Source organism: Neocloeon triangulifer, unplaced genomic scaffold (genome assembly GCF_031216515.1).
Source record: "Neocloeon triangulifer isolate White Clay Creek 2 clone unplaced genomic scaffold, ASM3121651v1 ptg000014l, whole genome shotgun sequence".
In the NCBI taxonomy this organism is placed as follows: Eukaryota; Metazoa; Arthropoda; class Insecta; order Ephemeroptera; family Baetidae; genus Neocloeon; species Neocloeon triangulifer.
Genome location: NW_026775556.1, coordinates 7,040,785 through 7,063,184, shown reverse-complemented (window position 1 = coordinate 7,063,184; position 22,400 = coordinate 7,040,785). Strand labels below are relative to the sequence as shown.

Here is a 22,400-nt window from a genome sequence, read left to right as displayed (position 1 = left end):
ATTTTTGTTAATTGAGGAAGTTTTTTATTTGACTGATATTACATGTTATGACAAAAGATAATGAGATACCATTACACATTATAGAGTACATGAATAAATAAAAGTGGTGAGATTATAGAGAAAATCAGTAATTGCAGATTGGTGGATCAAAATTAATTTCTGGCCTCCTTAACTTAAATGTATGGTTACAAAAATTCATGATCGGATCCACCAGCAGAAAAAAACTAAATGCTAATCAGAATTGCTTGGAATTAAGTTTGCACTAACAAAGAATAAATTCTAGTCTACTAGGGAGGTTTTATGACTAAAAACAGCAAAATAGGAAGAGATTTATTTCAATGAGCGATATGTTCGATTATCAGGAAATCAAAGCAAATCGCTACATTATGTAACAAGCTGGGAGAAGTTGATCTGCTTAAGTTTAAACACTTGTCAAAAAATAAGACAAAAATCAAAGTACACGTAAAAAGACAAATCATCATAATATTTTATGTATTATCAAAAATAAAACAATAAGCTTTGATCAGGAGATTTTTCGAAAATGGAATTATGGAAGTTTTGTTCGGAGCAATAACTTAAAGACAAATCACAGTGGATTTGATCCAAATCAAATTTACAAAATTTGGCTCTGATTTTGTTCAGAATCAGGTAATTATATTGTCCAATGACCTTTCAAAAGATTTAAAAGATTCCTTCTCAGAAGAATTGAACGTGCTTCATACACCAAGAAGCCTCACAATCAACACAATTATTTGAAATATTCAAATCGACTTGATTGCATTTTGTTAACATCTACAATCTGCTAAATGAAGCTTAAACATTATTTATAAATATATTATGAGAATAATTTATATTTTGTTGCGCCTTATTTATTCTTAGGCTGTGGACTGAATAATAATTGGCCTCCCCCCGATTGATTCAAAATATTCTTCCTTCCGGATTGAAGTGAGCAAAAGGACTTTTGTTGTAATATTATTAATTAACAATATATTGATTGGTGGTGAGGTTTGTGATGGCTTTTCAGGAGAGTATCTAGTATAGTTTATTTTCGTCGAGTTACGCACCCTTCGAAGCACTGCTATTGCGACTAGATATCAAGTGATCCAAATGCGTGCGTGCAATGGCCCTTTCACAAATCCCAAACACGTCAGGCCCGAAACACACAAACATGCAGTATTACAAAACTGGACCCAAATTGGTCTCAGTCTCACAGACAGACTTTCTCGTATGTGAGCCAATCAGGTTTCAGGTTCCCTTTTTTCCTCAGAGCAAAAATTAACCATCAACTTAGAAATTTCAAGACACAATCTTTGCAAATGTATTGAAGTGCAAAAACCAATTGAAAAAATTTACCGCTCTTTCGACTCTTTGGCACTGCTTATTATAATTATTAACAAACTCCATACTTTAGATGTGGGTCTGTCGGGGCTGGTGGAACTTGAGAAGCTCGGAAGTTGTGATGGCAACGCAGACTGTACCTTTGCCCTCCAGCACATCAGCAGAGGAACACATCAAATTCTAGAAGAATAAGCAAATTTTACATTTAAGATTATCTCTTAATAAAAATAAAAAAATATTAATGGATATCCGAGCAAGGCTTGCGATATTGTACAATAAAATAATTGCAAATGTTTGGTATATTTATCATTGGGATATTTATTTGGTAATAACTGAAAATCAGGCATAAATTAGATTACTAAATATGCTACATTTTAAGTAAAGTTATAATGATCATACAATTTAATAACCAGGCCAAATTGGCATTGATTTCATCAAAACAAAAAATATTCGTAACAGATTGCAGAGCGTCTTTTGCCAAACTCAGTACCAATCAAATAAATGAAATAAATATATTCACAAAAATCAAGTCTTTTTTCACACTTTCTTACAGCACATTTTTATAGTTTCTGAAGCCCATCATATCAGATTAGAGGAGATCAGAATAATTTTATATGGAATTTTGTTCAAAGCAGATATTTTTGTCTTGTAACTTATTTAAAGGAATGCAACTTAAAAATGCAAGGAGCCCTTCTAATTCAAACATCTTGAACTAAAGGGCAAGGAAAAGAAATAAAAAATGGCTTCAAATATTTCACATGAAATCAAAATATAATCAAAATCTATCAACAAACAGGGGGAAATGATATGATATATATAATTATTGTATAATATAATATGATGTTTAAATTTACATTTAGCTTTTCCTCAATGGTTTTTTGAGTCGTTTATTGGTTCGTAGAAGAAAAAAAACAGTATCCTGCTTTTATATGAAACAATTAAAAACTAAAAAAAACCATTGAGGAAAAGCCATATTTAAATTCAAACACTATGAATCAACCTTCAATTGTGAAATTCTTCTACAAAATTAAATATTGTTAAGTTTACAACTTTCTGATCACCTCGTATGTTTCTGTATTTGGTTTCTAATTATCTACAGGAAGATTAAGCATTTGAGTAATCACCAGGCCAGCAATGAATTCGTAGTACAGATGAGCCTATTTGAAAGTTTTGGCTGTAGTAGTAAATACTGATGGCCTTTCTTTGGATGCACAACCTGGTTGCGTTGGTTCGCTAGTAATTTATAGGCAGCCGATTTGTTTGAGGATACACAAAAGATGGCCACATAATGCTTTGATTGATTTTTTTGACAAGACTAGACGCGCAGTTCTTATTTTTAACTATCTAAACTGATTCAATCGATCCACAACTGAATCAAGTGCTGAATAATTAATGGTCGTTTTAATTATAAATATTATGTGATATTATGCATGCGTTAGTACATATTTGTCATCAAATATTTTGTATTATTACAAAATACGGAATTAAACTTTAGCTCCAAAGGGCAAGTCCAAAATTATTGCCGATTTCTGCGTGTCTCAAAAATATTTTACAAAATACTCGCTACCAGCTACACTGTTGATAACAATGTTGTGATTGAATAGTTTTTACAATTGTCGGCTATTTTCATTGTTTCTTTTCACAATTTATGCAGAAGATAAGGCTTTTTCAAAATATTACACTTTGAGTAAAGATAAGCGTGTCTTTGACTGCAAGTCTCCACAAGACAGTCGTTGAAAAAAAACTAAGCTGGTTGAACTTTGTCCCTAGCTGAAGCATTTTTTAAACAAGATTTTGAGCAAACTGATGTCCAAAAAATCTTTTACAAAACTTTGGACAAAAATCAGCATTTAATTACAAACACGACATTGCTCCAAAGTTAGAAAAAGTCTTAGTCGAGTTGCTTCGTTCGAAAGCTGTAGAATTTCTTTAAATTTTGCTAAATGCCAATTCATTTAATTAAGTAGCAACCGACAAAATGTTGGGCTTTGGGACTCGAGTATAAATAAATTAAATGCACATAAGTAGAAATGTTCAATGGTGAGATCTGCATAAAAAGCAGTGGCTTTAAGTAACTTGGCTGCCTTGTTGTTTCAAAAAAGACAAAATAAGTCTTTCAGTAGTATGCGTATTTTTCAGACTAGCAAATTGCTTTGAAGAATTCACTTAGCTTTTGACAAGATTGCATCTATAAAAGAATCAGATTTTAAAAAAAATGGCAGATTTCATAACAAAAGGAAAAGCATTGGGTCAGAATAACAGTGACTCTTCCTGAGGCAGGAAGTAAGTCAGAACAAGGCCAGCAATAAAGGTGGCTGACAATAAAATGCTGGCCAACTGACTCGAGCAGGCCCTTTCGATATCAAAGCTCTCATCTTCGTAAGAATCCACCAAATCAAACTCTGTTATATCCGTAATTGTCTCTTCAACCTCTTCATAGATGAGGCCAAGGCCATTGCCATTGCCACGGTACTTGTTATGGTTCTGGTCGGCCACTTCCAGGAGGTGGTGCACCACCTCGGCCAAACGGGGGCAGGTCCGGCGGTCCAGCACCCACTCTGACTGAGCTAGCGCCTGCGAGAGTTGGTCCACACTCGCCTGCAACAAAGTTACTACAGTCAGACCCGCTTTGCCGGACCTGCCCCCAAGAACAAAATTGCACACTTTTGACCTACACTTTTCTTAAAGAAATTTGTACAATTTTTTATAGCCTTGCTCGGAACGAATACAAAATTGGCACTAAATTTTATGATTTATGTGCATCATTTGTACGTTATTTAATATGAAAACGGTACTCACCTCAGGAACTCCAATGCGCCGACAAGCCTCAAGGAAGTTTTCAACATTTTTTCTACATCGTGCCATTGGAAGTTTGGGCTGTAAATAAAGTTTCGGATTTAAAAATTCAGCAAAAGGTGTTAAATTGACCATAAATTTTTATATATTTAACTTTTTATTGCAATGTTATATAATATGAGCTCTTACCATGCCAGGGGAGGGTACATGCACACTTGCAACCGCTCTAGGTCGTACATGATTAGCCAGGTGGCAAAGCACTATTCCATCCTGCAGGGCATCACCCAATTCTTGTGTCTGCAGAGACATTTTTAGCCGAGTCTCCAAATTCTGCAAAAATAAAAAAACATTTGCCATTATATTATGACAACTTTTAGGAAATTTCCTGCATTTACTTGTTTGAGCTGGGCTAATAAAAGTGCCTCTTCCTTTGCCTTCTCGTTTTCCCTCCGCATTGTGAAGCTCAGACTGCGAGTCGGCGAAAGTTTGTTCACCCCGTCTGGTTTCTTCCGCCGGTGATTGTTGTTTTCAACCTGATTGTGCCCGTTCGGCATTTGTGACTGATGGGGGAGAAAAACAATAGAGATATCGAATAAAAAGACCATGACAAACATACCTTAACATAAGAAATGACAGCCTCCATCTTTGGATCAAGTTTCTTCTCGCCAGACTCTTTGCTTGGTGTGGTCTTTGGAGAATGCCTCTCAGTGGGAGGCGTGGGCGGGGTCGTGTCTGGCCCTTTTCTGTAAACTTCCTGCGCTTGCATCCTTTGCATGCGCATTTGCTCCTTGAATTCCCTGAATTGAACAATACAGAAATTAGCCAGGCGTGACAGTAAGTAATTGCAAGGCGTGACATAGAGCAAAAACAAAGACCTCCACTCACTGTAAAGTTGCCTTTGAAATACTCAATGCCACTTAATTTTATATTTAGATCTAGAGATAATTTAGTTGTTGTTTAAGATGATTATGTTTGATCAAAGCACGCTCAAAGCTTTACTTTTACAGCAATCAATTAGTAAAGCATAGTTAAAAAATTGATTTATTATTGATTTGATACCCTGAATGAGATATATAATATATGAATTGCCCTAGAGGAAGGTGATCGAAATATGTGTGCGAGAGGTGAAAACAAAAAGGATGAGAGTGGACTGAACAGAAATGAGATTGCGTGATGAGAGTGATGCATGAGTGAGGTGAGGCTGTGGTACCTGTAGGTTTGAATGTGCTCTAAAGGCCCCTTCTTTTCCTCACCGTCCGTCACCACGGATTTGTGGCTGCAAACCAAAATAAACAAAATTGGAGCCAGGCTCAAAACAAAAAGCGGAACTAAATGGTTTGAGTGGGGGGCTAAATGCGAAGCACACAGAGGGGGTACAACACCACTTGCCTGGGGGTGAGATTATGTTGGTTGTCCACTAAACCGGCCAGCCTGTCTGGCCTCTTGGCTAACTCCTGATTAGAATTCATCTAAAAAAAAAAAAAAAAATCAATTTTAATAAAAAATTTAAATTTGACATAGATTGCAAAAATTTCAACTGATTTATTTTGTCTTCTTTGTTTCAAGGGAAATTAAATACAGTTTAGGTATACTTATTCTTACAATGTTCTCATCAAGGAGGCAGCCGCTATCACCAGGAGAAAGAGTTGAAGGAGTGGAATGACCGGAAGAACCATTCGTCATGCCCAGACTGCCCAAAGTGGCGGCCAGCAGGGTGCCGTTCATGGTTGAGGAAGTGCCGTTGTGTCCGTAGAAAATTTCAGGCTCTGGAGTCTTTGATACTCTGGTAGAAAAAATGAATGTAAAGGAAAAAAATTAGCTCGATTATCTATATTAACCTTCCAGGTAGAGTCTGGCGTCGTCTGCCTTGGCCACGTCCGTCAAGAGTTTCTGCGTGCCGCCTACGTCCGTCCCCTCTTTGCGAAATCCCCTCTAAGTATTTAAAGATGTGAACCTTTCCTCTGGCACACAACTATAAACAAATGCAGCTTATTAATAAACTTGTTTGCTTGTAAACAAAAGAATCTTACACTGCTCGGTGGGGAGACGAGAGGATTGTGATCTAGATCGAGTTCCACCAGAGAATCCATCACCCGCAGCTCAACTGGCAGTGTGGAAATCTGGTTGGCAGTCAGGTCGAGTTTTTCCAGTCGCAATGCAGCCACCTCTGATATTTTTAAAGGTTTAAAAAGATTACTCAAAACATTGTTTTTTTATTTTATTTTTTTAACTGACCAACTGGCAGCTGGGTAAGGTGGTTTCGTCTAGCGTTCAGATGTCTCAAACGACTTAGTTTGCCAATGGACGGGGGCAGCATAGTTAATTGATTGGCGGCAACGTCCAATTCGGCCAGCTCGGATAAGCATCCGAGGTCGGAGGGAAGTCTGGCCAGCCTGTTGTTTGACAGGAGGAGAACTTGCAGACTGGCCAGCTGGCAAATGCCAGGAGGCAGCCATTGCAATTGGTTTCGGCTGAAGAGTGGGAAATTGTTATAAGTAAGAGTAGAACGTTGAGATTTTTAGATAGAAATTTAAATTTAGAAAATATAAAAAATCTAAAGCCAAAATTATAAAATTATTACTGATTTATAAAAGTTTTTCGCTCATTTCTTAAATTTCAGAATTAATAATTTTTCGAAGGCAGCATATTTGTGGTCGAGTTGTACCTGAGGTCAAGGTAGATGAGTGAGCGTAGATACTGGATGTTGTCCGGCACCGAGCGCAAGACATTGTGGTACAAATCAAGTCTCTCGAGGCAGCTGAACTGGCAGATCTCAGCAGGCACTTCGGAAAAACGGTTCTTGGACAAGTCTGAAACACCCGTTTATTCTCCAATTACAACAATTTTATAAGACAGTGATGAGTTCAAACTCAATTAAGTCCCTTCTGCCCATGAAATAAAAGTCTCAAAGTGATTTACAGAGCATCTGATTGTTGCTGTCAAATAAATTTCAATCGAAGCGACCGACGACCGTCAAGGCAGCGCAACATCCGCTAAGTGCCAAGATAAAGAGATAAACAGATGAATGTGCATGTTGGTGATTCACATCGATACATTGACACCAATCTAAAGGTCAGAGGTCACGTCACGGACAACTGGCACTGCCTCGGAGGCCTTTTGGCGAAAAAGGGGCCACATTCATTAATTTTTTATTGCTTGATAGAATTTCAACGAAACGGCACTGTTTGGGCTGCGGGCCATATTCCTACCATTTTCGGCACTGCGTCACAGCAACGAGCCTTGGGGGGCCAACAAGATTAGATAGTCATCCTTTATTTGCGGTTCACGATTATATTTATAAAAAAAAACGGTGCATTTTGCTTATCCACCACCGGCTTTAGTCAATTTTTCCTGCCAAAAATTTTTAAATTGAATTATGAATTATTCAGAGCGCACGCAGAGTTAATTGCATTTGAACCAATAGGATATCATTTATTTTCATGGTTTTTGGGCAGATTGTAATGGAAAGAGCGATGGAAATAATTAAAATACAAGGCCACGTTTCATCTTAGCCTTGGAGTGATATAATAGAAAAAATACGCTCTCAGAATAAATTACTCGCTCTTTTGTACACTTTACGCTATAGTCACAGATTAAAATAAAACACAATAAGATAAAATCAATTAACCTGTGAATTAAAAATGTTAAAAATTGCATTATTAGCTTGTTTGCTTTCACAATAAGACCCAGGGGGAATAAAAGGGAGACTCGAGTGGAAACGTAATAAAAAATCAATAATCAATAAAAATTGCGCATTATCGAGCTTTGAAGAAAATACATGTCAAGTATGTATACATACACGTAAATATTTTTGACTCAATGGTATAACATCAGAAGTTTAATATTTAATTAATCAAATTGTTTATTAATTGAAAGAATTATAGTTCTAAGAGACAAATTTTTGTGTGAGAACTATTATGTATATGTACATATATAGCGAGCTGCAATTATTATAAATTCATTTTAAATTCTATTAATTTCCTGGAATAAATTATTTTAAAATTTAGCAAAAATAATATTGTAATAACCACTAAATGAAGGAAATCACTCTAAAAATGTACCGGCTGCGTTTGTCTTCCTGCATAGGCGACACAGGAAAAGCGAAACGAGGATCTCGAAAGCCGACAAGAACTTCCTGCATCGACAAAAACACGAGATCGCCCCACAGGAGCCCCTAACCGACCGAAACTCAAAAATGGTTTTCACTTAAATTCAGGCATGTGGAAAAGAATGTTCCATCAAAATTTGCTACAATTCGAATTAATTTTCAAAATCTTTTCTCTCGGTTGAGTGGGTGCGGCGTCTGGGTAAATAAATATGGAAGCAGACCTGCGTTGAGGGTGTCCCCCAGGGCGAAGTCTTTGCGACTTCGTGGAAATTCCTTGAGTCGGCGGCCACTCAGGTTGAGGTCCCCAGTGCCCTGAGCCTCATCCAGGATGCGCTCGACCGGCACGTTAATCTTGTTGGCGGCCCAAGTGCGCGGATTGTGCACCATCGCACTGGCCATGTCGCCATTGAAGCGACTAAACGCGGCGCAGACACTCGATGAATCAGTCAAATGGCCGAACCCGCACGCACTGCCTGCTGCTGCCGGCGCAGCAAAAACGCAAACTCCAACTTTCTCTTGTCTCTCGTAATATGGCCCGCAGCTTGCATCGAATGGCCAATGAGCAAGCAGACTGAAGTGCACGTGACTGAAATCGGCCAATCAGAGGTAGCAAAGGCACATGGCTTCGATTATTATGTTCCTAGTGTGATACAATTGTAGTTTTTACAGTACATAATTCATGCACCCTCCTAAGATATTACCCCAAATTTCCATCATGTCCTAAATAATTAAATATACATAATTATCTCAAGTCGCACGCACTCTTCATTATTACAAGATGTATTAAGTAAAGGAAAATATTAACGCAATTTAATTTCAGTGAGAGGACACATGAATAAATTTAAGCAGATTTATTATTAATGATGACCATATTTATTTCCGAGAAATGAACAATTAGGGAAGGGTTTACTTCTTAGCGGCGCCAGCCTTTGTAGCCTTCTTGGCTGCCTTGGGTTTGGCCGCCCTGGCCTTCTTGATCTGCTCTCGTCTCTTCTCAATAAGCTGGTCATAACGAACCTCCTTCTCTGTCCTCTTCAAAGGAATTCCGTGCTTCTTGGCAAGGAACTCCTGCTTGTCCTTATATCTCTTCTGAATTGTAAGGATAGCTTTCCTCTTCAAGACAGCGGCGTATGGGTTCAATTTGAGCATAGCGCGCACATTCTTCAACGGATTCAACTTCCTAACTGCCCTCTGTGGCCTCTTGTGTGGAGTCTTCAACACCTGCAAGAAATTTTACAGTCAAACAATTATGTCAAAGAGAAAAATTTGCAATTCTTGCCTTGCGAATTTCTTCAGACTTGAGCAGCCTGGCCAAGTCAGTGTTGGTCATCTTGGGAGTGGGAAGGTTGTAGTCCTTCTTTTCCGAAGAGGGAGTTGACCAGGTGCCATAGATGGCATCCAACTGCTTGAAAGCACTCTCTGTCCAGATGATGAATCTACCAACATGGCCACCTGAATAATAAGAATTGTCAGTGAAATTGCCTATTTTCCCCAGGAAATAAAATTAACATACCAGGTGCCAGCTTAAGAAGGTTCAGCTTCTTAACAGAGCAGACGTCAACGCCGGGAATGTTCCTGAAGGCAAGCTTCAGACCCTGGTCCTCTCCATAAATGATGAGGGGTCCACGACGCTGGACGCGGCGCCTGTTCCTCATCTTACCCTTGCCGGCACGCATTCTCCTGCTTTTGTAGACCTTCTGCACATCGGTCCAGGCCTTGATACGGCGCAGGAAGATGACGGCCTGCTTGGTCTTGTTGAAAGCTTGGATCTTGTCTGTTACAACGAGGGGCAGCTCTGGGATCTCGTGCACCATGTGTCCCTTGGACATGACCAGGGCGGGCACGCCACTGGCAGCGATGGACGACACAAGGGCGTAGCGACGCTGGTTCACATTAATCCTACATATAGGAATTCAGCAATTAATCCAAGGTGTACAATTTATAAAAATTAAAGATGAATTGGTTTGCTTTGGTTTAGTATCTTATTCTGGCATATTATCTAATACATGTGATAAATTACCTGCGGTGCCAACGCCTCCAGGTCTTGGTGGGAGCGAACATGCGACCTCCGCGACACATGTTGCCAAAGGCACCCTGGCCAGAGCGGTGGGTACCACCACCCCTGACCCTGGGAATACGAGCAACAGCTCTGCCAGTACCCCAAGACTCGGCACTGGTCTGGTGACCAGCATCCCTGTTCACGGCGTAAGGTTGACGCCGGTTCATGGACATCTGCTGGTGCACAAAGCTGACCACATCAGGTCTGATGGGTGCTTTGAACACCACGGGCAGATGCACGCTAGCTCCTGTCTTCTCATTTTTCTCTGAATAGACCGTAATCAACGGACGGGCCAATGCTGAGGCCATCTTAGCGCTGAAAACAGAAATTCAATGAACTTTTGAATTATAAAGCTTTGCTGCGTGTGTGTGATATTTTAATGAATTTATTTATTTTTATTTTGAAGGTTAAAATTTATAAATAAATATAAAATACATAGTTGCTCGTCACCAATGAAAGCGGCAAGCACTGAGAGGGAGAGAACATACATTCAGGGTCTGTCCCAACGTGGTCAAAAGCAACAAAACGAACACAAACACGTCAGTTTTAACGTCATTTCCAAAGCATTGAGAAGTTTTGAGCACTTAATTACACTCTATCTTAACTATTTCTGAATTTTATATAACAACATATTTGATATTATTGGAAAAAGAACAAAGAATATCAAAAATATTGAAATATGCGGCCACGGAGTGCGGCGAATGCAGAAGTGGCAAACGTAACTTTCGGAACTTTTTTGGACAACATAGCACTAATAGAGGGTAAATCTATCTTGAAAAACGTATACTGACATTAATGAGGGATAGATCGGTGAAATTGTTTGGGTAAATTGTGCTAGGATGAAGAAAATAATCAAAAATTTTAAATTATTACCTGATCTCCGATCCAAGCGCACGTCAAACAAGAATATTTCAAGGAGTAAAAGTTTTCTGTAGCAGTGTAGCAGCGAATATTGGAATATTGCATTCGAGTTTGGTAAAAAACCTCCTTGGACAAATACCGCGAAATCCAAATTTTGAGCTGCGCATGCGTACATATTGCGCACAAAGTGCCGGTCGGCAGCAGGCAGCAGTGCCTGAAATTTTTGAAAACAAAGCCACATGGACTCCGCTATTTGAATTCCTGTTTGAGATTTTTCACTTTTCTTTGACATTTACGAAATTTAATAAGTCTCCATAAGGCTATAGTTTCAATTGGCAACTGAAAATTGTTTTCACAGCAGGACCAACCATGGTATGGATGGAAAATGATTCTTTAATTTTTTTTCGGAATCATAGACGTCATGTTCCATGTTCAATATTATTTTAAAATTCAGCTTTCAGCTGAATTCATCTTGTTATTTGTCTCTTTAGACTGACGAAGCAATGGACTGTGAAGATTCCTGTGATTTTGATCACATGGATTCACACACTCCACCAGACACTCCTGCAGCAGAACCTCTGAGAAGCTGTCCGGAGACAGTTGTAGTTGTGCCGAATGCATTCGATCCTCAGCCTATGACCATTCATCAGTTGGCCTATCAAGCCGAAGGCAACCTTTTGGCTGTTTCCAGATATGCCAGAAAGTACACTTTTTCAAAACTAGCATGTACCTGTTTTTTACATCAATTTTTAATAGAATACCAGTGCCAGAGGGCTCAAAAGTAGCCATTGAAGAACCAGTTGGAAAGATTGAAATTTGGGGAACGAGGCCTTTGTATAGATTAAAGCAGTCGATTTACTTGCCCGGAGAGTTCAGCTCCATTGAAAGCCTACACTGGTACAAGGGAAGGCTGTTTTCGTGTGGTATCCACGGACATCTGGTGGAATACGACATTAAAAATGAAAAAATAAAGGTAATTAATTAAAAAAACAATGTATATTCTTTTCAGGTCAATTTTAATTTAGCAAATTATTTTATTTCTGTTGTTTTTCTTTGCAGAAATGGACCAGTGTTGTTGGAGGAATTAAGTGGTGCATGGCCATTGACAATGCTACTGGTCGTATTGCAATTGGCTCGGAAGATGGCTTTGTGGCCATTATGCAAATCTATGATTACGACATTGAGACGGATCAAATTCTAGACAGGCAGGAGGATAGAGTTTTATGCATTTCCTGGAGTCCTGACGGCACTAAACTTGCTACAGGCTCTCCAAATGCTGTACGCATCTGGGATGTAAAATCTGGGCAGGCAGTGGATAGAATCAGTTTGGGCCAGACGAGAGCTAAGGATGACACCATAGTCTGGTGCATCTCGTTCATTGACAACTTCACCTTTGCTACCGGAGACTCGAAGTAGTAGATTTTTTTCTTCATCTTGTTTTGGTTGACCAATATTTTTTCAGGGGCCGTGTTTGTATTTGGGATGCCAAAATGGGCGTCTGTTCAGAGATTCATGAGACGAAATCACAGCAAGTTCAATGCTTAGCAACAATTGAAAACAAAATTTACTGTGCTGGTAACATTTAAAATTTTGTTTTCGTTTTTACTTCATTGAAATTTTCAACAGGTGTTGGAAAAAGCATTCAAGTTTTGATGAAAAGCAAGGATGATTTAAGCAATAAGTGGGTCATTGGTGCAACAAGGACTTGTCACACCCATGATGTTCGAGCCCTTGTAGCTGTGACTTCAAGCGAACTTGTTTCAGGAGGTGTTGATTCATATATGATCGTTTCTAAAGCGCCACCTTTGAGTGTCAATGTAATTCCACCATATCATAGCTCGGTAAATTTTTACTTTTTTAGTATTTTCATTTTTTCTAAGAAAATGATTTATAGGATATATTAACTGCGCCATCAAAAAACCTCTTCATGGTTCGCTACATCAACCACACGGAAGTCCTGCAACTACCTCCCAATTCCCATTTGGTGAATAAGATTTTCCAATTCAATACAAGCTCTCCCCTGACAACCATAGGCATTTCTGATGATGGAAACTGGTGTGCTCTGAGCACATTGAAAAATTCCAAAATATTCGCTCTGGTATAATTAAATTTTGACCTGACATTGCCTGAAAGCTACAAGTCTTTATTTACAGGTTTGGCCGTTTAAAAAAGCAGTTGAGGCTTCTGCTGAATCAATCATGCTCCCCTCAAGTCATTATAAGGCTTTCAAAAGGATAACATTTTCAGACCCTTCTCAAATGGCTGCTGTTGTTACAAAAGATAACAAAATCCGTTGTCTTTTGTTGTTGCATGAAATTAAAGCAGTCACTGAAACTTACATAGTGGATGTTGCTTCCGGTAACACTTTTGTCTGATTACAAAGGGTTTTATTTAAGCAACAATATTTTAGTTCTTTCTCCCCGGTCAACCGTTAATTTGATGAAGTTTTCCGAGCACCATCTCATTTTGTCTGACTTTGACGGAAATGTCGCATTAAAGCATGCAAGTGAAGAAATGTCAAAGGTAATCTTGAAAAATTGTAACCCAAGGCATAGCAATTGTTAGATAATTTATTCTGCCCATTAGAAATCAGACTGGAAGCTCCTTCCTAAAAACAGCCACGAATTGACCGCAATGGCTCTTCAGAACACAGTCAAAAATAAGATATTACTTTTCTATTCTGATGGACAGGTAAAAATCATCTTGGCTTTTTTAATACTAACTAATCTCTAAACATTCAGATATCTGAGCTTGCAATTGAAGGTTTCTCATACAAAATTCTGCAACCAAACTCTGAGGGACAGAAGCTTCATGGCACTGGAGTTACCGGGAACTCGCTTACGACTGTCTGCTCCCATTTGACCAAGAAAGGATATTTTATGTCTGTGGACGGCGGAAAGCTGCTTGGCTTCAACTACTTCAATATGCTATTGCAAAAACAGGGCAAAGGCAGTAAGAGGTATCCCCCAATGACAGAAAGCAACCTTGGAAAATTTTTGGTCAACATAACTCAAAACTCTAATGGGGATATTTGTGTTGTGCGCGCTTCTCATGAGAGGCTTCTCGAGAAGTTGCCACCTATGCCTTTTGCAAAAACTTTTGGGACTCAATTAATGTAAATTATAAATATACTTTATTTTTTATTGAAACCTTAAATATTTTTTATTTTTATATAAATTTAATTAACAAATTTTCATCTTCATTCTCTTCAGCTTAACTTTTTAACATAGCAGCCTTTGTCAGAGACCCTTCGAAACAGTGATATATATTTACCAGCTGTCACTGTTTGTGGAATCAGCACTTTTTCACAGAAAGTCTTTCGATCGCTGGTGAACGACTGCAAATTACAGTGTGGTAATTTGCCGAGGAAATGCAAGATGAATGTGTAACAATTGTGGGTGTCTTCGTGGTATCTATATAGTTTAATTTGTAAAGTTACCAAATTAATGTGGCGAAAATAATTATAATACCCCTGCTCACCTTTTCGAAGTCCAGTCGTCACTTTTTAAAAGCATCTCTAAAACTCCATCCCAGATATCTTCAATCAAAGTAAATGTTTCAAAACATTGAATGCTTAAACATTCATTCCAGTCTTCTGAAGGTTCTCTTTTTAAACCATCTTCATCATATGAAAATATTTGCCCTTTGGAGTTTGTCACACCGATGTGTAAATCAGCATTGTTAGAATAAGATCTGAGAAAGAAATATCAATCAAAATTTAGCTTACACGGAAAATGACGGGCAGAGAATTAAATCATGCCTAAGAAAATCTCCATTTGTTGGACGGAGAACCAAACTGCATGGATGCTGAGAAGCTCGTGAAAAGGGAAACGGGATCCTATAATTGATAGAATTATTACTTTTTTCATTATTTATTAGACCAAATAGATATTTTTTAGTTTTTTTACCTGACTGGAGTAATTTCTATATCGCTGCTGAGCACCAATTCGCATTCTGGGCATTTTTCAGGTAATGAAAATACGAAAACGTCCGATTTGCAATGCTTGAAGCAAATTAGCCCAGGATCTCTATTCATTTTTTGCAAAACTGAGCGATCATGACGAGAAAAATATATATAATATAAATAAAAAAGCAGTTCATAATATGAAATTATGAAGTGAAACTACATAAAACTATTAATATAAAAATCCCGCAACCCGCCATACACAAGACAAGTATTTTACCGCAATAAAAACCGGTTATCAAGTTCTGCAAGTTTATTGGTAAAGCAATTAATATGATATTTTTTCTATTAATCTAGAACTTTTTGTTGTTCTTGCTTATTTTTTTTAATATTTGAACTAATTTTAGAATTTCAATGATCAACATAAAATTGTCTTAACAACCGGTTATCACTCAATTAAAAAGGGAGGGGATGGGCAGTCCATTCCAATTTCCATTTTGCATTTTGCTTTTGGCCTGTGAGTGACAACACAGACGAATTCTGAGTCACTATCGCATGATTCGTTGGAGCTGGGCCTAAGTTACGACAAATTCGGTCATGGGACTGTTTTCGACGGCGTCCTCCTTCGACACTGATGTTGGTGAGTGCCTAAAATACGTAGGGGCCTTTAATAAATGACCCTTGCAGGCCTTGCAACCTTCCATCAGCTAATCCAATTTGCAGCTCACGTTTTACGCACTTCTGTTTTAATCCTTGCTGACAATTGTCCCTAATTGCCTCCTCCGTTCCAGAAAAAGCCACCGACGAAAAAAACACTAGCGAAAAATGGGCCGAGATTATGGACATTTGCGACAAGGTGGTCACCACGCAGAACGGCGCAAAGGATTGTCTGCGTTCTATCATGAAGAGGGTTGTGCACCCAGACCCCCATGTCGCCCTGCAAGCCCTCACTGTGAGTCATCGGGATTTTTTTCTTATCCCTCGTAACAGATCGGGAGTAATAATTATTTTTAAGACGTAATATTAATGTGCCACTGCCACAAACCATTAAGAGATTAATTAATTAAGCAGTATATTATTCCGCCCTTGACCCTAATCATTGAATAACAACTTCTAAGTCACCTGGTCAAATAAACAGTGACGTTTGCCTCTCTGGTTATGGTTACTCATATAATGCATACAGAAGCATTAGTTTATTTGAAAAATATTTACACAAAAATAACAATACTGATAGGGCCATGTAATTAAATCTATGTTTAATTGAACTTTAAATATTACACATATATTTTTCCAGTAACCTCAAAGGGTTTGAAAGTGATTAATAGTAGCTGTCAGAACTAAAATACTCGGAATCGAGCAAAATGTGAAATTCTTTTGGAGTCCGTAAAAAATTTTCCCTGTTATCTTATCAAAAAAGTAGGAGGTACCGGTAGGAAAGGGCCGGGAAGCTGGTTTGAGTTTATTATTACCTCTTGTAAAACAAGTTTGACTTTTTTATTACATAAACTTTGGTTGAAAAATTCAAAATATAAATTATAAATAAAATTTACTCTTCTTGTGACGTTTCAGGTTGCAGCTTAATTAAGCATTTCATTTTCTGCAAGTTGCAAGTAACTTGATTGGTATTTTGAATTTCACATTGGAAGTGATAATGATAGTTAATTAACCAACACTAAACTTATTGTGAATACTAAATATTTCTTATGATCTTTTTATAATATTATAAATACAAAGAGGCTAAAAAGTTTATTAAATTTTTGTACCTAGTTGCTAGATGCATGTGTCAACAATTGCGGCAAACCGTTTCACCTTGAGGTTTCGTCGAGAGATTTTGAGTCTGAAGTGAGGCGTCTAGTGTCCAGATCAAGCAGGACACCTCTGCAGGAGAAACTCAAGTCAATGCTAAAGAAATGGGCTGAGTCTTCCGAGTTCTCCAAAGACCCGCAGCTCAATCTAATTCCATCACTTTACAAAAAATTGAAGGAAGAGGGAGTGGACTTCACCCCTTCACACCAGCCAGTCGAACACAAGCTCTCAAAGGACCCAAATGTGGTTCAAAGCAAGCAAGAAGAAGATGATATTGCCAAAGGTATACTTTTTGAGTGGTAATATTAATACTTTAACAATATTGGTCTGTCACAGCTATTGAACTATCCCTGAAAGAGGCTGGCAAGTCTTCGTCTAAGTCGAGCAGCTCTGGTGGTGCCATCAGCAGCTCATCCCTCTACCCATCAATGAGCAACTTTTCTTACAAACCGTCTTCACCTCCACCGCAGGAAACAAAAGTCAGAGCACTCTACGATTTTGAGGCAGCTGAGGACAATGAACTCAGTTTTAAAGCTGGTGATATAGGTATGTAAAATGTACATAAATCTTGTGTCAATGATTTTTTTAAACCAACTTTGTAGTGTTTGTTACGGACAATTCTGATCCGAACTGGTGGAAGGGCCACTCTTCAAAGGGCGAAGGTCTATTTCCTGCCAATTTTGTCACCACCGATTTAACGGAACCAAAGAGAAGTGTTCAGTTCAATGAAGCAGTAGAGGTGAAAACCCTAACTTATGATGAAGAGGAAGAAGAGGACACTTCTGTTCCTGAAGTTGATGAAACAAAAATTGACAGGTAAATTTAGCTAAAAATTGTGAGATTCAGGCTAAAAATAAGCACAACTTCTAGGCTGCTAGCAATTATTCATGATATCGACCCCACTGACGAGTCTGCTTCTGGTGTGGATCCTGCCCTAGAAAAACAGGTCGGTGCCATGGGACCTTTGATAGACGAGGAGCTTGAGAAGATTGATCGGCGGCATGCAAGTCTCACCCAGCTAGCCTCCGAGCTGACTGATTCCCTTAATATGTACCACTCCCTCATGAGAGAAAACATAGTTAAACCTGTGCAACCTGAATGGACACCGTACATGCAGCCTCCGCAGGTTGGTTTTAAATTTAGATTTTGTTGTTAACACTAATTTTTGCCTAATTAGTTGTACGGCCAGCAATATTCCCAGCAAATGCCACCTGGCCCTCCCATGTACCCTCCTCAAAATGGTGCAGTGCCACCTCCTCATGGGCCTCCAGAAGGCTACAACTGGCCGCCACCTCAAATGGTAGCCCCTTATGGACCTCCGCCAACAGATTATGGGGCTACTCAGTATCCACAGGGGCCAGTCATGCCCCAGAACGCACCCTCGTCGACAATGATGTGATAATTTTACATAAGGATTTAACAAGAAACTGGATGAAATGAAGAGGCAAAGAATTATGTTGCAGTTATTCAAATTCCAAAGACCGCTTTTATAAAAACGTCTGGCATTTCCGGTTCATGTTTATAAAATTGGAACATCATCAGTGGTGAAATAAGTTTTTCGATCAAATCATTTTTTTTTTCCAAAATTTTGAAACCCCATTGCAACATAATTTAAAGTTTAGTGTGTTGACAGTGCAGCCCACCTAAGGGTACTGCAGACTTCTCAAAAGTTTTGGTCAGGATGCTACTAGCCATTGTTTGCTTAGTTAGCGTTAAAATCTCTGGTTTCCACAATTATAAAGTTATTTCAGTTTTCATAATTATGAATTGCATACAATAGCATTCTTCAATACATTCTATTATAGTATTGTAATAAGCGAGCATGGAAATTATGGTTTTGTTAATTGAAAATTTTAAAAAGTTATCCGCTTCATATTTATAATGCTTGTTGCAGAGTTTGTACGAATGAGTGCAAGTTGAATGAAAGTGAATTGCTGCATAATATTTTACTACATCAGTTGATCATATTTGTGGAAAAATGTATTAAAATTGGAACACATCTAAAATAAACTGCTCTGTGAAATACTTTAATGGTGTCTTATTTCTTTGACATATTGATATTGTGTCCTTTTATCATGTTATTCATTGTGAGAAATCAGGAATGTATTGTGATTAAAAAATAATAGGAATATCAAATTTGAACTCAATCACTGTCGTCTTCGAACATCATGGCCATTCTGTTGCCAGGCTGCGTCTGTCTAGTGGGTCTAGAGATGTTCACAACAGGTGGTGGAGGAGCATGTCGAGCCTTAACAAAAAAAATTTGAAAGTAAAATAAAAATACATAATAAATTCACTCACAGGCTGAGCAGCTTTGGCTCCTCTCTTGCCCCTGCTTCCTCTGCCACCCCTTGAGCCTGGTCCTCTCGTAGGTCGTGCGGGCGGGTCATTAAGGGTGCCATCAGAATCATCATCAATCAATGATGCTGGTGTCCTGAAAAAAGAACCAATTAGTGGATTTTAATTAAATCTACTGAAATAACCAAATTAACAAATTTTAAAATTCGAAATAGCTACTTCACCTCTTAGCTGCTCCACGTGCCCTCCCAAGAGCCCTGGTTGTTGCTCGACCTCTTCCCTTGCCCTTAGAAGTAATTGGCTCATTCGCCTCATTCGATTGATCTTCACCATCACTTCTCATTTGAAAATCATCATCTTCCTCCTCCAAATTTTCAACTTCATCAAGCAGCCCCTGACGCGGCCCTTCTAGGACAGCTCGGATCTAAAAATCACAAAAAAAGAAATATTATATATCTGCCGAACATTTACCCCCAAATAATACCTCATTGATCATTTGACCATTCTCTTCATCCCCATCGGCAAAACCCATTGCTGCAAACTCATCTTTTATATCATCATCATCAGTTAAACCCTTCTCAAGAATTTTTTGAACAACAAAATCCTTTCTTTTCCTGTTATTGTTTTATTTTAGTTATTGCCCTACAAATTCTTAAGACAATTTTACCTGATGACAATCTCAAAAGCTGAAGAGTCGCCCTTCATTTGATGCTCTAGAGCTTCGTTCATCATGGCCACAGGCAACAACTGCACTCTCTTTCCAGGTTCACAGTCCGTGAAATACTTTTCAATCAGTTCTTCTACGTTGTGCAAAATAGCCTCAGACTTAAAATATAAAATTCATTAGAACCTTGTAGAAAAATGTGTTGCTTAGTTAGACTACCTTAGCAGCGTCAAATGCGTCTTGGTCGAGCACATCCCTAGCCTGCCTAGCACCTTGGACTCGAGTGATCATGACCATGTCAGTGGGGTTTGCAACCTTGAACAATTTAAATATAGCGTTGCCAAATTTTAAGTCAATAATATACCTTTTCTTCAAACTGCAATCCGAAACGAACAATATTGAACAGTTCATCTTGATTGAAGTTCAGCACTTTCATTCTTATAAGGGGCAATTTTGGTTGCTTAGGGTGGCCTGGAGAAGGATTTTTTAATCAGAACGATGAAATAAACGGACATGACTTTACCTGTCAACTGATTTTCAGCTTCTTTCAGCAAATCCTCAACCCTTTGCTCTAAGAACGCTTGAACACCTTGCTTCATATTACGAGCAGGTCTGTCTCTGTAATCGGTGGCCAAGTTAATGACATCAAATACAAATGGACGAACAGTCTTCAGTGGGATAGGCCTCATTTGGAATTTTTTATTATTCACATAGAGAATGCCAACTTTCTTCTGCACCGCCTCTCCTTCACTCAAAGATGTTGCAACAGAACTGCCTATTTTTTTTATGAATAATTTGTTACGGATTATCTATTGTATCATTAGCACCTGGTTGAGTGACATAGAAATTTCTATTATTGTTGTACTCTGGCTCCAATTTGCACTCATGCTCGTGCCCCCAGAAAATAAGGTCCATTGACTCAGGCAGGAGATTCTCATGAAGACACTCGTCTTTGTTGTGGCAGGCCCTATTTTGATGGACCACCATAACGTTGTACCAAGTTTCAGGGTCCTCAGGTTGCATGATGTGTACCTGACACAGAAATTGAGTTTTTTCATTAAAATAATTAAATAATTATGTTGATAATATACCTTCTCTTCTCTGAACATTCTATTGGCTACTTTGTCTTTCAATGCTCCAAGTCCGTAAATGGCAACTTTCGTGTTGCCTTTGGCTACCAACAGTGGCACCAAGGAAATGTCGTCCTGCAAATTAAGGTACTTTCCAAAATAGTTGATCAGTCCAGCTGCACTCAACATGTCAAGCGAGCACTTAGAATTGTAACCTAGAAAAAATATAAAAGTTACATGATAAAAAAGCTTAAGCATGGTTTTACCAAGCGGATCGTCGTGATTTCCATGGATGGAGAAAATAGGCAAAGCAACGTTGAGATTGGGGTTCATGAAATTTACCATGGGGTTGCTCGAGAAGCTGAAAATCTCAGCTGGATCACTGAGAACGCTGATTTTGACCTCTCTGTTTAAATAATATAAACACATATTAAAATAATTCTAATAATTTGTTTACATGTTTTAAAAACAAACCCATCCCCCATGCAGTATCTGTTGAGCAGGTCCATGCACTTGCTGTAGCAATTCACAGAAGGTCTGCCATCGTGGAAGAGATCTCCTCCAAGTAGAATGAAATCAACTTTGTACTTTTTGCCAATCCTTAAGATTTCTTCAAACGCTATGAACGAGTCCTCGCCTTGAAATAAGTAGGGTGCATCATGTTAACATGTTTAGTCACCTTCATCACATGCATGCAGATTGCAGACATATTTTTGGAATTAATTTTTACCTCTGGTGGGATGTGTTTCATTATATCCTAAGTGAATGTCAGTCGCGAACAAAATCTTCATTGTGCTTTCATCGCCTTGCATGTTATCTGATGCCATTTTAGCGGCGAAAACTAACTATTTTTTGCAAGTTCTAAAAAAAATTACATAGAAGACCTCTGGATCCATGTGCTGTGGCCTCTGCCAGCTCTGCCTCAAGCTCTGCCTCTTCAGTCTTCTGTTAAAATCCAGCTGACAAATTGGCGCCTTGTCTGACAGAAGGAGAACGGCAAACTGGCGAACTAGCGAAGAATGATTAAAAGGGAAAAAGAGAGGCGCGAAAGCGAGAAGAACGAGAAGAACGTGTCCGAAAACCCAGTCAAATGCGACCTTAACAATATAAATAATAATTGATAATTGAGCAGCGTATGATAAAGACACAATTAAATCAAATTAACTCCACAAAAAAACAAAACAAAGCTAAAAATCCAGTGATGTTATTAAGTGTGCATAATACATAATACATTGATTTTAATTCTACACACTCTTTAAAAACAAGATTTTTATTTTTTTTTTTTCAAGTATAAAACCCTTTTAAAAAATTGATGAAATACGCGATATGTGTTCCAAAAATATTTCACTTTTTAATGTATTGTAATATTTAATTTTATCATTATCAATTTAAATTATTTTGCAGCATAATAAAACGCTTAAAATTTCTGAAATTTCTCCCTTTTGCTCTAGAGCTCCATAGTGAGCTGACAATTTAACCTTTTAACTTATCCAAGA

At 38.3% G+C, this 22,400-nt stretch overlaps 6 protein-coding genes across 8 annotated transcripts; 2 read left to right on the top strand and 4 right to left on the bottom strand.

The window, feature by feature from the left end:
• Positions 1 to 27: 27 nt before the first annotated feature.
• Positions 28 to 8,739, bottom strand: LOC132202101 (leucine-rich repeat and calponin homology domain-containing protein). Of its 3 annotated transcripts, none has more exons than XM_059628832.1 (13): positions 8,464 to 8,735; positions 6,800 to 6,944; positions 6,370 to 6,605; positions 6,165 to 6,301; positions 5,973 to 6,106; positions 5,737 to 5,917; positions 5,524 to 5,603; positions 5,345 to 5,410; positions 4,751 to 4,931; positions 4,530 to 4,694; positions 4,324 to 4,464; positions 4,138 to 4,215; positions 28 to 1,518 (listed from the first exon to the last, which is right to left on the bottom strand). In XM_059628832.1, exons 1-13 carry the CDS (start codon positions 8,639 to 8,641, stop codon positions 1,408 to 1,410), a joined length of 1,833 nt encoding a protein of 610 aa, XP_059484815.1. In that variant the 5' UTR covers positions 8,642 to 8,735; the 3' UTR covers positions 28 to 1,407. The 3 variants fall into 3 exon arrangements, with proteins under 3 accessions (XP_059484815.1, XP_059484813.1, XP_059484814.1); XM_059628830.1 differs by lacking the exon at positions 28 to 1,518 and adding an exon at positions 1,613 to 3,936 and having other exon boundaries at positions 8,464 to 8,738; XM_059628831.1 differs by lacking the exons at positions 28 to 1,518; positions 5,345 to 5,410 and adding an exon at positions 1,613 to 3,936 and having other exon boundaries at positions 8,464 to 8,739.
• A 353-nt stretch (positions 8,740 to 9,092) lies between these two features.
• LOC132202102 (large ribosomal subunit protein uL4) lies at positions 9,093 to 11,286 on the bottom strand. Its single transcript, XM_059628833.1, has 5 exons — positions 11,175 to 11,286; positions 10,263 to 10,616; positions 9,756 to 10,141; positions 9,522 to 9,694; positions 9,093 to 9,463 (listed from the first exon to the last, which is right to left on the bottom strand). Exons 2-5 carry the CDS (start codon positions 10,607 to 10,609, stop codon positions 9,149 to 9,151), a joined length of 1,221 nt encoding a protein of 406 aa, XP_059484816.1. The 5' UTR covers positions 10,610 to 10,616; positions 11,175 to 11,286; the 3' UTR covers positions 9,093 to 9,148.
• Positions 11,287 to 11,355: 69 nt separating this feature from the next.
• Positions 11,356 to 14,311, top strand: LOC132199711 (U3 small nucleolar RNA-associated protein 4 homolog). The gene is made up of 11 exons (XM_059624647.1): positions 11,356 to 11,534; positions 11,654 to 11,865; positions 11,919 to 12,135; positions 12,222 to 12,574; positions 12,625 to 12,737; positions 12,789 to 13,003; positions 13,057 to 13,260; positions 13,316 to 13,520; positions 13,573 to 13,685; positions 13,749 to 13,853; positions 13,904 to 14,311. Exons 1-11 carry the CDS (start codon positions 11,532 to 11,534, stop codon positions 14,279 to 14,281), a joined length of 2,118 nt encoding a protein of 705 aa, XP_059480630.1. The 5' UTR covers positions 11,356 to 11,531; the 3' UTR covers positions 14,282 to 14,311.
• On the bottom strand, positions 14,305 to 15,357 carry LOC132199714 (MKRN2 opposite strand protein). Its single transcript, XM_059624651.1, has 4 exons — positions 15,071 to 15,357; positions 14,923 to 15,000; positions 14,643 to 14,855; positions 14,305 to 14,575 (listed from the first exon to the last, which is right to left on the bottom strand). Exons 1-4 carry the CDS (start codon positions 15,196 to 15,198, stop codon positions 14,371 to 14,373), a joined length of 624 nt encoding a protein of 207 aa, XP_059480634.1. The 5' UTR covers positions 15,199 to 15,357; the 3' UTR covers positions 14,305 to 14,370.
• A 189-nt stretch (positions 15,358 to 15,546) lies between these two features.
• LOC132199713 (signal transducing adapter molecule 1) lies at positions 15,547 to 18,705 on the top strand. Its single transcript, XM_059624649.1, has 7 exons — positions 15,547 to 15,706; positions 15,858 to 16,018; positions 16,834 to 17,155; positions 17,209 to 17,418; positions 17,475 to 17,688; positions 17,743 to 17,998; positions 18,050 to 18,705. The coding sequence occupies exons 1-7, from the start codon at positions 15,664 to 15,666 to the stop codon at positions 18,269 to 18,271; spliced, it is 1,428 nt and encodes a 475-aa protein (XP_059480632.1). The 5' UTR covers positions 15,547 to 15,663; the 3' UTR covers positions 18,272 to 18,705.
• Positions 18,706 to 18,878: 173 nt separating this feature from the next.
• LOC132199712 (double-strand break repair protein MRE11) lies at positions 18,879 to 21,857 on the bottom strand. Its single transcript, XM_059624648.1, has 13 exons — positions 21,635 to 21,857; positions 21,379 to 21,541; positions 21,171 to 21,310; positions 20,926 to 21,119; positions 20,662 to 20,866; positions 20,358 to 20,609; positions 20,199 to 20,305; positions 20,054 to 20,149; positions 19,838 to 19,995; positions 19,655 to 19,784; positions 19,395 to 19,594; positions 19,174 to 19,306; positions 18,879 to 19,120 (listed from the first exon to the last, which is right to left on the bottom strand). The coding sequence occupies exons 1-13, from the start codon at positions 21,729 to 21,731 to the stop codon at positions 19,016 to 19,018; spliced, it is 1,980 nt and encodes a 659-aa protein (XP_059480631.1). The 5' UTR covers positions 21,732 to 21,857; the 3' UTR covers positions 18,879 to 19,015.
• Positions 21,858 to 22,400: the final 543 nt, after the last annotated feature.